This window comes from Oncorhynchus nerka, linkage group LG9b (genome assembly GCF_034236695.1).
Source record: "Oncorhynchus nerka isolate Pitt River linkage group LG9b, Oner_Uvic_2.0, whole genome shotgun sequence".
NCBI lineage: Eukaryota > Metazoa > Chordata > Actinopteri > Salmoniformes > Salmonidae > Oncorhynchus > Oncorhynchus nerka.
Genome location: NC_088424.1, coordinates 4,758,651 through 4,773,948, shown reverse-complemented (window position 1 = coordinate 4,773,948; position 15,298 = coordinate 4,758,651). Strand labels below are relative to the sequence as shown.

The window sequence follows — 15,298 nt, the reverse complement described above, 5'->3', positions numbered from 1 at the left end:
TAATATGGAAGCTGATCAATGTCAAAATGTGTTGACATGATAGCTAAAACTGAAACATACACAGTTTGTTTGTTACCAAAGCTAAGCAGGTTTTTATAGAGGTAGGCATCTGGATGGTACACTCCTGGATGGTAGACAAATTCTAACTTAAGTGCATTACCCCTCCTAACAGTAGGAGTCACTGTTCAGGCAGGAATCGTTGGACTGTGCCTTCTCCTTTCATTTCAATATACAGTACGTCTTTATTTAGATTGATGGCATGGCGTTGAAACAATGACATTGATTTAAACATTCCATTGCACTATCAACATTGAAACAAGACCAAATAACATGTGTCTAAATCAAGTCTTAAATCCAACATAATTTCAACCAATAATACAAGCATTTGGAACACCTGCTCTTTCCATGACATAGATTGACAAGGTGAATCCAGGTGAAAGCTATGATTCCTTATTGATGTCACTTGTTAAATCCACTTCGAATCAGTGTAGATGAAGGGGTGGAGACAGGATAAAATACACTGCTCAAAAAAATAAAGGGAACACTTAAACAACACAATGTAACTCCAAGTCAATCAAACTGTCCACTTAGGAAGCAACACTGATTGACAATAAATTGCACATGCTGTTGTGCAAATGGAATAGACAACAGGTGGAAATTATAGGCAATTAGCAAGACACCCCCAATAAAGGAGTGGTTCTGCAGGTGGTAGCCACAGACCACTTCTCAGTTCCTATGCTTCCTGGCTGATGTTTTGGTCACTTTTGAATGCTCGCGGTGCTTTCACTCTAGTGGTAGCATGAGACGGAGTCTACAACCCACACAAGTGGATCAGGTAGTGCAGCTCATCCAGGATGGCACATCAATGCGAGCTGTGGCAAGAAGGTTTGCTGTGTCTGTCAGCGTAGTGTCCAGAGTATGGAGGCGCTACCAGGAGACAGGCCAGTACATCAGGAGACGTGGAGGAGACCGTAGGAGGGCAACAACCCAGCAGCAGGACCGCTACCTCCCCTTTTGTGCAAGGAGGAGCAGGAGGAGCACTGCCAGAGCCCTGCTAAATGACCTCCAGCAGGCCACAAATGTGCATGTGTCTGCTCAAACGGTCAGAAACAGACTCCATGAGGGTGGTATGAGGGCCCGATGTCCACAGGTGGGGGTTGTGCTTACAGCCCAACACCGTGCAGGACGTTTGGCATTGCCAGAGAACACCAAGATTGGCAAATTCGCCACTGGCGCCCTGTGCTCTTCACAGATGAAAGCGGGTTCACACTGAGCACGTGACAGACGTGACAGAGTCTGGAGACGCCGTGGAGAACGTTCTGCTACCTCCAACATCCTCCAGCATGATCGATTTGGCAGTCATGGTGTGGGGTGGCAATTCTTTGGGAGGCCGCACAGCCCTCCATGTGCTCGCCAGAGGTAGCCTGACTGCCATTAGGTACCGAGATGAGATCCTCAGACCCCTTGTGAGACCATATGCTGGTGCGGTTGGCCCTGGGTTCCTCCTAATGCAAGACAATGCTAGACCTCATGTGGCTGGAGTGTGTCAGCAGTTCCTGCAAGAGGAAGGCATTGATCCTATGGACTGGCCCGCCCGTTCCCCAGACCTGAATCCAATTGAGCACATCTGGGACATCATGTCTCGCTCCATTCACCAACGCCACGTTGCACCACAGACTGTCCAGGAGTTGGCGGATGCTTTAGTCCAGGTCTGGGAGGAGATCCCTCAGGAGACCATCCGCCACCTCATCAGGAGCATGCCCAGGCATTGTAGGGAGGTCATACAGGCACGTGGAGGCCACACACACTACTGAGCCTCATTTTGACTTGTTTTAAGGACATTACATCAAAGTTGGATCAGCCTGTAATGTGGTTTTCCACTTTAATTTGAGTGTGACTCCAAATCCAGACCTCCATGGGTTGATAAATTTGATTTCCATTGATCATTTTTGTGTGATTTTGTTGTCAGCACATTCAACTATGTAAAGAAAAAAGTATTAAATAAGAATATTTAATTCATTCAGATCTAGGATGTGTTATTTTAGTGTTCCCTTTATTTTTTTGAGCAGTGTAATACTTTTTAAGCCTTGAGACAATTCAGAAATGGATTGTGTATGTATGCCATTCAGAGGGTGAATAGGCAAGACAAAATATTTAAGTGCCTTTGAACGGGACACGGTAGTAGGTGCCAGACACACCGGTTTGAGTGTGTCAAGAACTACAATGCTGCTGGTTTTTCACGCTCAACAGTTTTCCGTGTGTATCAAGAATGGTCCACCATCAAAAGGACATCCAGACAACTTAACACAACTGTGAGCATTTGAGTCAACTTGGGCCAGCATCCCTATGGAATGCATCCCTACGGACACCTTGTAGAGTCCATTCCAAAACAAATTGAGGCTGTTCTGAGGGCAAAAGGGGGAACAACTCAATATTAGGAAGGTGTAGTAGATTGGAGCGGTAACCAGATTTTCTTACCGTCCTTCTCTCACTGCCATAGGGAAGCTCTGGCTCTGGGTCTTACTCCTCCCAGGACACGGACATCTCCCGACCGAGCTCCCTCACTAGCACCAATGCCCCACCTTTTAAAGGTAAGCCTACCTCCTTTCCTGTACTGTGATTGACAGCTGCAAATGACTGCTGAAGAGTTTCCTGAGTACTATTCTGTTGCTGCGTTGTATACTCTTCTCTTTTGAAAATACTTTGAATTGATACATCTTTCCTCAAGTTAATGAGGAGAATATCCTCCTCTTCTTCCCTGGAGGAGCCTCCTCTGATTGACACCCATCTCTCCTCGTCTCCCATTCCCCCCCAACCCCTCCTTCTCATCCCTCCTAGATGTATCCCTCACGTCGTTCATGTCCCACAACCTGGAGCCCCTCAGAAAGCAGACCCTAGAGGACAACCACCTCAACGACTACCCCCAGAGTGCCAGGCCGCTGGATAACCTCAATATTCCCCTCAAACCAGGCCTGCAGGAGACGGAGTGTGTGATGCACCTGGACAACCTCACCCTGAAGTCACACCCATACCAACCACAGCCAGGTGATAGAAGTTCACAACCAAATCACAACATGACTAACATTACACCCTCCTAGTCTCACTACCTACAGTGCCTTCAGAAAGTATTCATATCCCTTGAGTTATTCACCATTTTGTTGTGTCACAGCCTGAGTTCAAAGTGGATTAAATATATTTAATCCACAATAGCCCATAATGACAACGTGAAAACATGTTTTTCAACATTTTTGAAAATGTATTGAATCTAAAATACTGATATCTCACTTACATAAGTATTCACACCCCTGAGTCAACACTTTGTAGAAAATCTTAGAAGACTGGAATTAAGAAATACACTGAACAAATATATAAACGCAACATGTAAAGTGTTGGTCCCATGTTTCATGAGCTGAAATAATAAATCTACACACAAAATAGCACCAAAAGCTTATTTCTTTCAAATGTTGTGCACATATCTTTATATCCCTTATTAGTGAGCATTTCTCCTTTGCCAAGATAATCCATCCACTTGACAGGTGTGACATATCAAGAAGCTGATGAAATCGCATGATCATTACACAGATGCACCTTGTGCTGGGGACAATAAAATGTCACTTTAATTTGTGTAGTTTTGTCACACAACACAATGCCACAGATGTCTCAAGTTTTGATGGAGCGTGCAATTGGCATGCAGGAATTGGCATAACTGCAGGAATGTCCACCAGAGCTGTTTCCAGAGAATAGAAATTTCTGCCTCCAATGTCGTTTTAGAGAATTTGGCAGTAATTCCTACCGGCCTCACAACCACAGACCACATGTGACTACGCCAGCCCAGGACCTCCACATCATGCTTCTTCACCTGTGGGATCATCTGAGGGGGTTGGGCAGGTGCTGAGGAGTATTTCTGTCTGTAATAAAAGCCATTTGTGAAGAAAATAACTCTGATTGTCTGGGAGGGCATTGTCATGCTGGAGGGTCATGTCAGGATGAGCCTGCAGGAAGGGTACCACATGAGGGAGGAGGATGTCTTCCCTGTAATGCACAGCATTGAGATTGCCTGCAATGACAACAAGCTCAGTCCGATGATGCTGACACACCGCCCCAGACCATGACGGATCCTCCACCTCCAAATCGATCCCGCTCCAGAGTACAGACCTCGGTGTAACGCTTATTCCTTCCATGAAAAATGGGAATCCGCCATCACCCCTGGTGAGACAAAACCGCAACTCGTCAGTGAAGAGCACTTTTTGCCAGTCCTGTCCGTTCCAGCGACGGTGGGTTTGTGCCCATAGGCGACATTGTTGCTGGTGATGTCTGGTGAGGACCTGCCTTACAACAGGCCTACAAGCCCTCAGTCCAGCCTGTCTCAGCCTATTGCGGACAGTCTGAGCACTGTTGGAGGGATTGGGCGCTCCTGGTGTAACTCGGGCCGTTGTTGTTGCTCTCTCCTGTACCTGTCCCGCAGGTGTGACATTCGGCTGTACCGATCCTGTGCAGGTGTTGTTACACGTGGTCTGCCACTGCGAGGATGATCAGCTGTCCATCCTGTCTCCATGTAACACTGTCTTAGGCGTCTCACAGTACGGACATTGCAATTTATTGCCCTGGCCACATCTGCAGCCCTCATGCCTCCTTGCAGCATGCCTAAGGCACGTTCACGCAGATGAGCAGTGACCCTGGGCATCTTTCTTTTGTTGTTTTTCCAGAGTCAGTAGAAAGGCCTCTTTTTTAGTGTCTTAAGTTTTCATGACTGTGACCTGTGCCTACCGTCTGTAAGCTGTTAGTGTCTTAAGGACTGTTCTATAGGTGCATGTTCATTAATTGTTCATGGTTCATTGAACAAGCATGGGAAACAGTGTTTAAACCCTTTACAATGAAGATCTGTGAAGTTATTTGTATTTTTACAAATTATGGTCCTGAAAAAGGGCTGTTTCTTTTTTTTCTGAATTTATGTACAGTGCATTCAGAAATTATTCAGACCCCTTGAGTTTTTCCACGTTTTGTTACGTTACAGCCTTATTCTAAAGTGTATTAAATCAATCTGCACACGATACCCCAAAATGACAAAGCAAAATAAAAAAAATAGAAATATCACATTTTACATAAGTATTCTGAGCCTTTACTCAGTACTTTGTTAAAACACCTTTGGCACGAATTACAGCCTCAAATCATCTGACACTACAAGCTTGATACACCTGTATTTGGGGAGTTTCTCCCATTCTTCTCTACAGATCCTCTCAAGCTCTGTCAGGTTGGATGGGGAGCGTCACTGCAAAGCTATTTCCAGGTCACTCCAGAGATGTTCGATCGGGTTCACGTCTGGGCCACTCAAGGAAATTGAGACTTGTCCAGAAGCCACTCCTGCATTGACTTGGCTATGTGCTCAGGGTTGTGGTCCTGTTGGAAGGTGAACCTTCAATCCAGTCTGAGGTCCTGAGCGCTCTGGAGAAGGTTTTCATCAAGGATTTCTCCGTACTTTTCTCCGTTCATCTTTCCCTCGATCCTGACTAGTCTCCAAGTCCCTACCGTGACCATTGGGTTCATGGTCACCTCCCTGACCAAGGCCCTTCTCCCCAGATTGCTCAGTTTGGCTGGCCAAACAGCTCTAGGAAGACTCTTGGTGGTTCCAAACTTCTTCCATTTGAGAATGATGGAGGCCACTGAGTTCTTGGGGACCTTCAATGCTGCATACATTTTTTGGTACCCTTCCCCAGATCTGTGCCTTGACACAATCCTGTCTCTGAGCTTTAAAGACAATTTCTTCAACCTCATGGCTCGATTTTTGCTCTGACAGGCAATGTCAACTGTGGGACCTTTTTATATAGACAGGTGTGTGCCTTTCCAAATCATGTCCAATCAATTGAATTTACCACAGGTGGACTCCAATCAAGTTGTAGAAACATCTCAAGAATGATCAATGGAAACAGGTTCCACCTGAGCCTCATCGCAAAGGGTCTGAATACTTATGTAAATAAGGTATACATTTGCAAAAAATATGTTTTTTTTGCTTTGTCATTATGGGGTATTGTGTGTAGATTGAGGGGGGAAAGATATGTAATCAATTTTAGAATACTTTCCGAATGCACTGTGTGTATTAGCTATTTGACACTTGGGGGGTCAGAGAAAAACGGAGAACACCATCCTGACTTTGCATATCTGTAAGGTAAGAATATGTACAAAAAAAATTATAAAATAAATCAAACTTATGTTACTTTAATATTGCTACACATACATGTATGTACAGTTGAAGTCGGAAGGTTACATACACTTAGGTTGGCGTCATTAAAACTCGTTTTTCAACCACTCCACAAATTTCTTGTTAACAAACTATAGTTTTGGCAAGTCGGTTAGGACATCTACTTTGCATGACAAGTCATTTTTCCAACAATTGTTTACAGACAGATTATTTCACTTATAATTCACTGTACCACAATTCCAGTGGGTCAGAAGTTTACATACACTAAGTTGACTATGCCTTTAAAAAAGCTTGGAAAATTCCAGAAAATTATGTCATGGCTTTAGAAGCTTCTAATAAACTAATTTACATCATTTGAGTCAATTGGAGGTGTACCTGTGGATGTATTTCAGGGGCCTACCTTCAAAGTTCCTCTTTGTGTGACATCATGGGAAAATCAGCCAAGACCTCAGAAAAATAATTGTAGACCACCACGTGTTTGGTTCATCCTTGAGAGCAATTTCCAAACGCCTGAAGGTACCACATTCATCTGTACAAACAATAGTACTCAAGTATAAACACCATTGGACCACGCAGCCATCATACCGCCCAGGAAGGAGACGCGTTCTGTCTCCTAGAGATTAACATACTTTGGTGCGAAAGGAGCAAATCAATCCCAGAACAACAGCAAAGGACCTTGTGAAGATGCTGGAGGAAACTGGTACAAAAGTATTGATATCCACAGTAAAACAAGTCCTATATCGACATAACCTGAAAGGCCGCTCAGCCAGGAAGAAGCCACTGCTCCAAAACCGCCATAAAAAAGCCAGACTGCGGTTTGCAACTGCACATCGTACTTTTTGGAGTAATGTCCTCTGGTCTGATGAAACAAAAATATAACTGTTTGGACATGATGACCATCGTTATGTTTGGAGGAAGAATGCTTGCAAGCCGAAGAACACCATCCCAACCATGACGCGAGGGGGTGGCAGCATCATGTTGTGGGGGTGCTTTGCTGCAGGAGGGACTGGTGCACTTCACAAAATAGATGGCATCATGAGATAGGAAAATTATGTGCATATATTGAAGCAACATCTCAAGACATCAGTCAGGATGTTAAAGCTTGGTCGCAAATGGGTCTTCCAAATGGACAATGACCCCAAGCATACTTCCAAAGTTTTGGCAAAATGGCTTAAGGACAACAAAGTCAAGGTATTGGAGTGGCCATCACAAAGCCCTGACCTCGGTCCTATAGAAAATTTGTGGGCAGAACTGAAAAAGCGTGTGTGAGCAAGGATGCCAACAAACCTGACTCAGTTACACCAGATCTGTCAGGAGGAATGGGCCCAAATTCACCAAACGTATTGTGGGAAGCTTGTGGAAGGCTACCTGAAACATTTACATTTAACATTTACATTTAAGTCATTTAGCAGACGCTCTTATCCAGAGCGACTTACAAATTGGTGCGTTCACCTTAAGACATCCAGTGGAACAGCCACTTTACAATAGTGCATCTAAATCTTTTAAGGGGGGTGAGAAGGATTACTTTATCCTATCCTAGGTATTCCTGAAAGAGGTGGGGTTTCAGGTGTCTCCGGAAGGTGGTGATTGACTCCGCTGTCCTGGCGTCGTGAGGGAGTTTGTTCCACCATTGGGGGGCCAGAGCAGCGAACAGTTTTGACTGGGCTGCGCGGGAACTGTACTTCCTCAGTGGTAGGGAGGCGAGCAGGCCAGAGGTGGATGAACGCAGTGCCCTTGTTTGGGTGTAGGGCCTGATCAGAGCCTGGAGGTACTGAGGTGCCGTTCCCCTCACAGCTCCGTAGGCAAGCACCATGGTCTTGTAGCGGATGCGAGCTTCAACTGGAAGCCAGTGGAGAGAGCGGAGGAGCGGGGTGACGTGAGAGAACTTGGGAAGGTTGAACACCAGACGGGCTGCGGCGTTCTGGATGAGTTGTAGGGGTTTAATGGCACAGGCAGGGAGCCCAGCCAACAGCGAGTTGCAGTAATCCAGACGGGAGATGACAAGTGCCTGGATTAGGACCTGCGCTGCTTCCTGTGTGAGGCAGGGTCGTACTCTGCGGATGTTGTAGAGCATGAACCTACAAGAACGGGCCACCGCCTTGATGTTAGTTGAGAACGACAGGGTGTTGTCCAGGATCACGCCAAGGTTCTTAGCGCTCTGGGAGGAGGACACAATGGAGTTGTCAACCGTGATGGCGAGATCATGGAATGGGCAGTCCTTCCCGGGAGGAAGAGCAGCTCCGTCTTGCCGAGGTTCAGCTTGAGGTGGTGATCCGTCATCCACACTGATATGTCTGCCAGACATGCAGAGATGCGATTCGCCACCTGGTCATCAGAAGGGGGAAAGGAGAAGATTAATTGTGTGTCGTCTGCATAGCAATGATAGGAGAGACCATGTGAGGTTATGACAGAGCCAAGTGACTTGGTGTATAGCGAGAATAGGAGAGGGCCTAGAACAGAGCCCTGGGGGACGCCAGTGGTGAGAGCGCGTGGTGAGGAGACAGATTCTCGCCACGCCACCTGGTAGGAGCGACCTGTCAGGTAGGACGCAATCCAAGCGTGGGCCGCGCCGGAGATGCCCAACTCGGAGAGGGTGGAGAGGAGGATCTGATGGTTCACAGTATCGAAGGCAGCCGATAGGTCTAGAAGGATGAGAGCAGAGGAGAGAGAGTTAGCTTTAGCAGTGCGGAGGGCCTCCGTGATACAGAGAAGAGCAGTCTCAGTTGAATGAATAGTCTTGAATTCATTTGACCCAAGTTAAACAATTTAAAGGCAATGCTACCAAATACTAATTGAATGTATGTATGTATGTATGTATGTATGTATGTATGTATGTATGTATGTATGTATGTATGTATGTATGTATGTATGTAAACTTCTGACGCACTGGGAATGTGATGAAAGAAATAAAAGCTGAAATAAATCACTATTATTCTGACATTTCACATTCTTAAAATAAAGTGGTGATCCTAAGGAAATGTTTTACTAGGATTTAATGTCAGGAATTGTGAAAAACTGAGTTTAAATGTATTTGGCTAAGGTGTATGTAAACTTCCGACTTCAGCATGTGTGTATGTGGATAATATATAAAACATTTAAATATGAATAAATAATGAAATATCACATTTACTTAAGTCAGCATTCCAATTTGCATTGACTAGAATACAGTATATACATGTAAAATTTGTAAAACAGTATGTAAACATGATTAAAGTGGCCAGTGATTCCATGTCTATATACATAGAGCAACAGGATGCTCTCAATGGTGCAGCTGTAAAGGTTTGTGAGGATCTTAGAGGCTAAGCCACATTTTTTTCTGCCTCCTGAGATTGAAGAGGCGCTATTCTGCCTTTTCACCACATTCTGTTTGGGTGGACCATTTCAGCCTCTAAGGTGCAGGGTTGAGTAACCGGGTGATAGACGGCCAGTGACAGTGACTAAGTTCAGGACAGGGAACTGGGTAGAGGCTGGCAAGTGATGGCTATTTAACAGTCTGATGGCTTTGAGATAGAAGCGGTTTATCAGTCTCTCTGTCCCAGCTTTCATGCACTTGTATTGACCTCGCCTTCTGGATGGTAGCGGGGTGAACAGGCCATGGCTCGGGTGGTTGATGTCCTTGATGATCTTTTTGGCCTTCCTGTGAAATTGGTCTTCCTGTGCTGTAGGTATCCTGGAGAGCAGGCAGTGTGCTCCCGGTGATTCGTTGGGCAGACTGCACCACCCTCTGGTGAGTCCTGTGGTTGCGGGTGGTGCAGTTGTTGTACCAGGCCCAACAGCCCAACCCATTCTGTTTGGGTGCACCATTGTCAGTGGTGTGTATGCAGAGGAACTTGAAGCTTTTCACCTTCTCTACTCCGTCGATGTGGATAGGGGCGTGTTCTTTCTGCTGTCTCCTGAAGTCCATGATCTGTTCCTTCATTTTGTTGAGGGAGAGGTTATTTTCTTGGCTCCGCCGCCAGGGCCCTCACCGTCTGCCTGTAGGCTGTCTTGGCTGTCTTGTCATTGTTGGTAATCAAACTTGATGATTGAGTTGGAGGTCTGCGTGGCCATGCAGTCATGGGTGAACAGAGTACAGGAGGGGGCTGAGCACGCACCCTTGATGTGGCCCGTGTGTTGAGAATCAGCGAAGTGGAGGTGTTGTTTCCTACCTTCACCACCTAGGGTGAGGCCCGTCAGGAAGTCTAGGACCCAGTGGCACAGGGCGGGATTTAGCATTTTTGGCAGCAATTACAGCTGTGAGTTTTTCTGGGTAATTCTCTAAGAGCTTTCCACACTTGCCGTAGATTTAAGTCAAACCTGTAACTCGGCCACTCAGGAACATTCACTGTCTTCTTGGTAATCAACGCCAGTGTAGATTTGACCTTGTGTTTTAGGTTATTGTCCTGCTGAAAGGTGAATTCATCTTCCAGTGTCTGGTGGAAAGCAGACTGAACCAGGTTTTCCTCTCGGATTTTGCCTGTGTTTTGCTCCATTTCATTTATTTTTGTTATCCTGAAAAAAAGTTATCCTCAGTCCTTAACGATTACAAGGATACCCATTACATGATGCAGCCATCACTGTGCTTGAAAATATATAGGGAGAGTGGTACTCAGTAATGTATTGGATTTGCCCCAAACATAGCACTTTAAATTCAGGACAAAAATAAAATTGCTTTGCCACATTTTTTTGCAGTATTACATTAGTGCCTTGTTGCAAACAGGATGCATGTTTTGGAATATTTGTATTCTGTACAGGCTTCCTTTTCACTCTGTCAATTAGGTTAGAATTGTGAAGTAACTACAATGTTGCTGAACCATTCTTCATTTTCTCCTATCACAGCCATTAAACAGTAACTGTCTTCAAATCACCATTGGCTTCCTGGTGAAATCACTGAGCGATTTCCTTCCTCTCTGGCAACTGAGTTAGGAAGGAGGCTTGAAACTTTGTAGTGACTCGGCGTATTAATACAACCATCCAAAGTGTAATTAATAACTTCATCATTATCAAAGAGATATTCAGTGTCTGCTTTGTTATTTTTTTTTACCCATCTACCAATTGGTGCCCTACTTTGAGAGGCATTGGAAAGTTTTCCTGGCCTTTGTGGTTGAATCTGTGCTTGAAATTCACTACTCAACTGAGGGACCTTACAGATATTTGTGTGTGAGGTAGAGATTGGGTAGTCATTCAAGTCATGTTAATAACTATTACTGAACACAAGTGAGTCCATGCAACTTATATTATGTGATTTGTTAAGCACATTAGGCTCCCGAGTGGCACAGTGGTTTATGGCACTGCAACTCAGTGCTAGACGCGTCACTACAGACCCTGGTTTGATCCATGGTTAGATCCCGAGCTGTATTCCAACCGGCCTTGATCGGGAGTCACATAGGGTGGCACACAATTGGCCCAATGTTGTCCGGGTTAGGGGAGGGTTTGGTCAGGTTAGGCTGTCATTGGAAAATAAGAATTTGTTCTTCACTGTCTTGCCTAGTAAAATAAAGGTTACATTTGAAAAAAAAAGCTAATGTTTACTCCAGAACATATTTATGCATGCCATAAAAGGGATTGAATACTTATTGACTCAAGAAATGTAAGCATTTAATTTTATGTAAAACGAAATTCCAATTTGACATTATGGGGTATTGTGTGTAGATCTGTGACACCATATCTAAATTGTCGAATAAGTCTTGGTGTGTATACTTTCTTTAAGCACTGTATATTACCTCTCATCTAATACCTACTTTTCCCCCCACCTTCCCCAGATTTCACTCTGCCATCAAACCCCCTCGGCTTGGGCCCCATGGCATGCTGGATCGCGGCACGGCGCGAGGAAATCGTCTCCAAGATGACAGAGGCCTGCCTGAACCAGAGCCTGGACGCCCTGCTTGCATGCTCTCTCCTGATGCGGGAGGACTACGAGCTGGTGGTGAACCGGGCCACGCGCACTGCCAAGGTCCGCCAGCTCCTTGACACCTGCCACCGTCACAGCGAGGACTTCTGCCGAGTGGTGGTCCGCAAACTCAAGGACAACAAGCAACTGGGCCTGCAGCCATACGCCCCAGAGCTCGGCTCCCTTGTGGCTGCACCAAACACCAGCACACCCCCACTCTCGGTGTCCGACAACAACCCAAAGAATTACTAGGACAGAACTAGTCCAGAGAAGACCAGAGACCAGAAAGACTATAAACTGTAAAAGACTTAGCTCATTGAGCTACTGTAGGTGGTGGAAAAATACCCTACTGTCTCTTAGTCCTGGGTCATTTTCATTAGGCAACACATGGAAGAAAACTAACTCAAACTGAATAGACTACCTGAATGTTTTCCTTTGCACAATTTTTTTGAAACTTTTTGCTACAGTGTGCCCTAATGAATATGACCCTGGGTTTTTACTGTGAACTTTGACCTTAGCGGGGGATGGTAAAGCCCAGCTGTCTCTCACATTGCTCATGGTGGTACCCACTCACACAGAGCAAAACTGTATGTTGCTACTGTTCATCAAACTGTTGAGCAAAAAGACTTGAAGGTAAAACTACCTTTTGAAAAACAAAATCACATCATCTTCAGAAACATCCCCGTTCTCTAAAAAGCAGAGGATGGGTTGGGATTGACAATCAAAATCCGTTAGTATTTAATCCAGGCTTTGAATAATTATATAATTATAATTCATAAAATTATAATTATATTATGGATTTTATATAATTTGTCTGGTAAATCATTTTGTTCTCTCAAAACATTCCCTTTGTTCTGAGTGATTGGGGTACAGGCCCTGGAGTCTTGAGTTCTGCTTCTATGCATCCTTCTGTTCTCTCCCCTCGGCACGGTTTTATCCAGAGAAATATATCCAGACAGACTGTAACATCATACTCATCTACAGTATGGCTCTGGTTGTACTCTTATTTTCAGTGGACAGTTTAGACTCATCTGTAGCTCTCCAGGTCCGATAAGATACTCGACTGGAGTTCTGCCGTGTTGAGGTTACTGTAGCTCTCCAGGTCCGATAAGATACTCGACTGAAGTTCTGCCGTGTTGAGGTCACTGTAGCTCTCCAGGTCCGATAAGATACTCGACTGGAATTCTGCCGTGTTGAGGTTACTGTAGCTCTCCAGGTCCGATAAGATACTCGACTGGAGTTCTGCCGTGTTGAGGTTACTGTAGCTCTCCAGGTCCGATAAGATACTCGACTGGAGTTCTGCCGTGTTGAGGTTACTGTAGCTCTCCAGGTCCGATAAGATACTCGACTGGAATTCTGCCGTGTTGAGGTTACTGTAACTCTCCAGGTCCGATAAGATACTTGACTGGAGTTCTGCCGTGTTGAGGTCACTGTAGCTCTCCAGGTCCGATAAGATACTCGACTGGAGTTCTGCCGTGTTGAGGTTACTGTAGCTCTCCAGGTCCGATAAGATACTCGACTGGAGTTCTGCCGTGTTGAGGTCACTGTAGCTCTCCAGGTCCGATAAGATACTCGACTGGAGTTCTGCCGTGTTGAGGTCACTGTAGCTCTCCAGGTCCGATAAGATACTCGACTGGAGTTCTGCCGTGTTGAGGTAACTGTAGCTCTCCAGGTCCGATAAGATACTCGACTGGAGTTCTGCCGTGTTGAGGTCACTGTAGTATCATTGTATTTTGGGTATTTCTTCACCACTGCCTTTCCGAGCCATGTTTTTATTTCTCTTGTAGACTGTGCACTTTCTGTTCATAGGAGCTTTAGTCGACATAGGATGGGTCAAAGCTGTTGAGGCCTTATCTCTTTATATGATATGTACATCCCCATGGAGAAGAAAAAGAAACGCACACCTATTAAGGTGAGGCGCTGGCTAGCGGATTCGAAAACTTGAAAATAAAGGAGAGCCGCACACTCTAGGAGCTCAGATGCAAAAATGTAATATCCGACAGGGTATAATTATCAGGGTATAATCAAACACTGCGAGATGGCTCGTTTATATTGTGTCAAAAGACACACGGGAGTCTGTAATCATGGCCAAGAGTGGCCTAATATCCATTGGTTAATTTTCAAATATTAAAATTGCATACAAAGAACAGCATACAAAAAACAAATGGATAGCATACGATCATAAATTAATTTTAGACTACACAAGCTTACAAACAATTACAATGGCAAAGTCACAATAATCAGGTCTCAACGTAGACTTTGATCTGAAGCCATTATTGTGACTTTGCCATTGTAATTGGCCACACCAGATACTGACTGTTACTTTTGATTTTGACCCCCCCCCCCCCCTTTGTTCAGGGACACATTATTCCATTTCTGTTAGTCACGTGTCTGTGGAATTTGTTCAGTTTATGTCTCAGTTGTTGAATCTTATGTTCATACAAATATTTACACATGTTAAGTTTGCTGAAAATAAATGCAGTTGAAAGTGAGAGGACATTTCTTTTTTTTGCTGAGTTTAGTAACATTTCCTACAACAGGAACTAACCCTTAGAGCTGGGGTTGGTTATCCTGCACTTCAACAAAACCATTCAGCCTCTGATTGTGTGTCTGAAGCTAAAGGGGAGTCAGTCAGGCCTGCCCAAGGCCCAGGGTTCCTGTCTGGAAGCTGCTTTCCACTGCGCCTACAGGCCTAGGATTATTGCAGTTTAGCTGAAGTTGAGCCCAAAAACACAATTCCCATAGATGGGTTAGCTGACAACATCACAAAAACGATGCACACACTGCAATGGAGCAGAAGTCCAGATCGCTACTAACAATGACAAGAAACTGCCATGTGGGGAATCGTAAATGACTCATTTCAGCTAGTTTCATATTGTTCTTGATACCTTTGTCTGGTTTTGACTTGTTTTATGTCAATGCTAATATGGATACAGTTAGCTAGCTAGCTAACCAACAACTGTAACAATGTATTTGAGACAAGTGCTCAAATGTATTTATGTTTTCAATAAACATTGGAGATGAAATACAGCTTACATGTTGTCAACAATCTAAGCCAACCACGTCTGTTTTGCCCCATAGTTGTGCCCGCATTGGTTTTGTTGCTAAACAACCAACCCGTCTATAGACGGCCTCATAGATAAGTCAAATTTGAAAATGTCCAATAATACATCACCTTTGTACACAAAAGATCCATTAAATTATTCACGTGTCTTAAAGGCTGCTAAAACATT

At 44.7% G+C, this 15,298-nt stretch overlaps 1 protein-coding gene across 1 annotated transcript in view; it reads left to right on the top strand.

Annotated features, from left to right (window-relative positions):
• LOC115114150 (receptor-interacting serine/threonine-protein kinase 2-like) overlaps nucleotides 1–15,091 on the top strand; it is a 28,103-nt gene extending 13,012 nt beyond the window's left edge. Inside the window, exons 9-11 of the mRNA XM_029642166.2 lie at nucleotides 2,501–2,591; nucleotides 2,839–3,045; nucleotides 11,938–15,091. Coding sequence (XP_029498026.1) covers nucleotides 2,501–2,591; nucleotides 2,839–3,045; nucleotides 11,938–12,317 — 678 coding nt within the window. The 3' untranslated portion in view covers nucleotides 12,318–15,091. The remainder of the gene's footprint in view (nucleotides 1–2,500; nucleotides 2,592–2,838; nucleotides 3,046–11,937) is intronic.
• The last annotated feature ends 207 nt before the right edge of the window (nucleotides 15,092–15,298 follow it).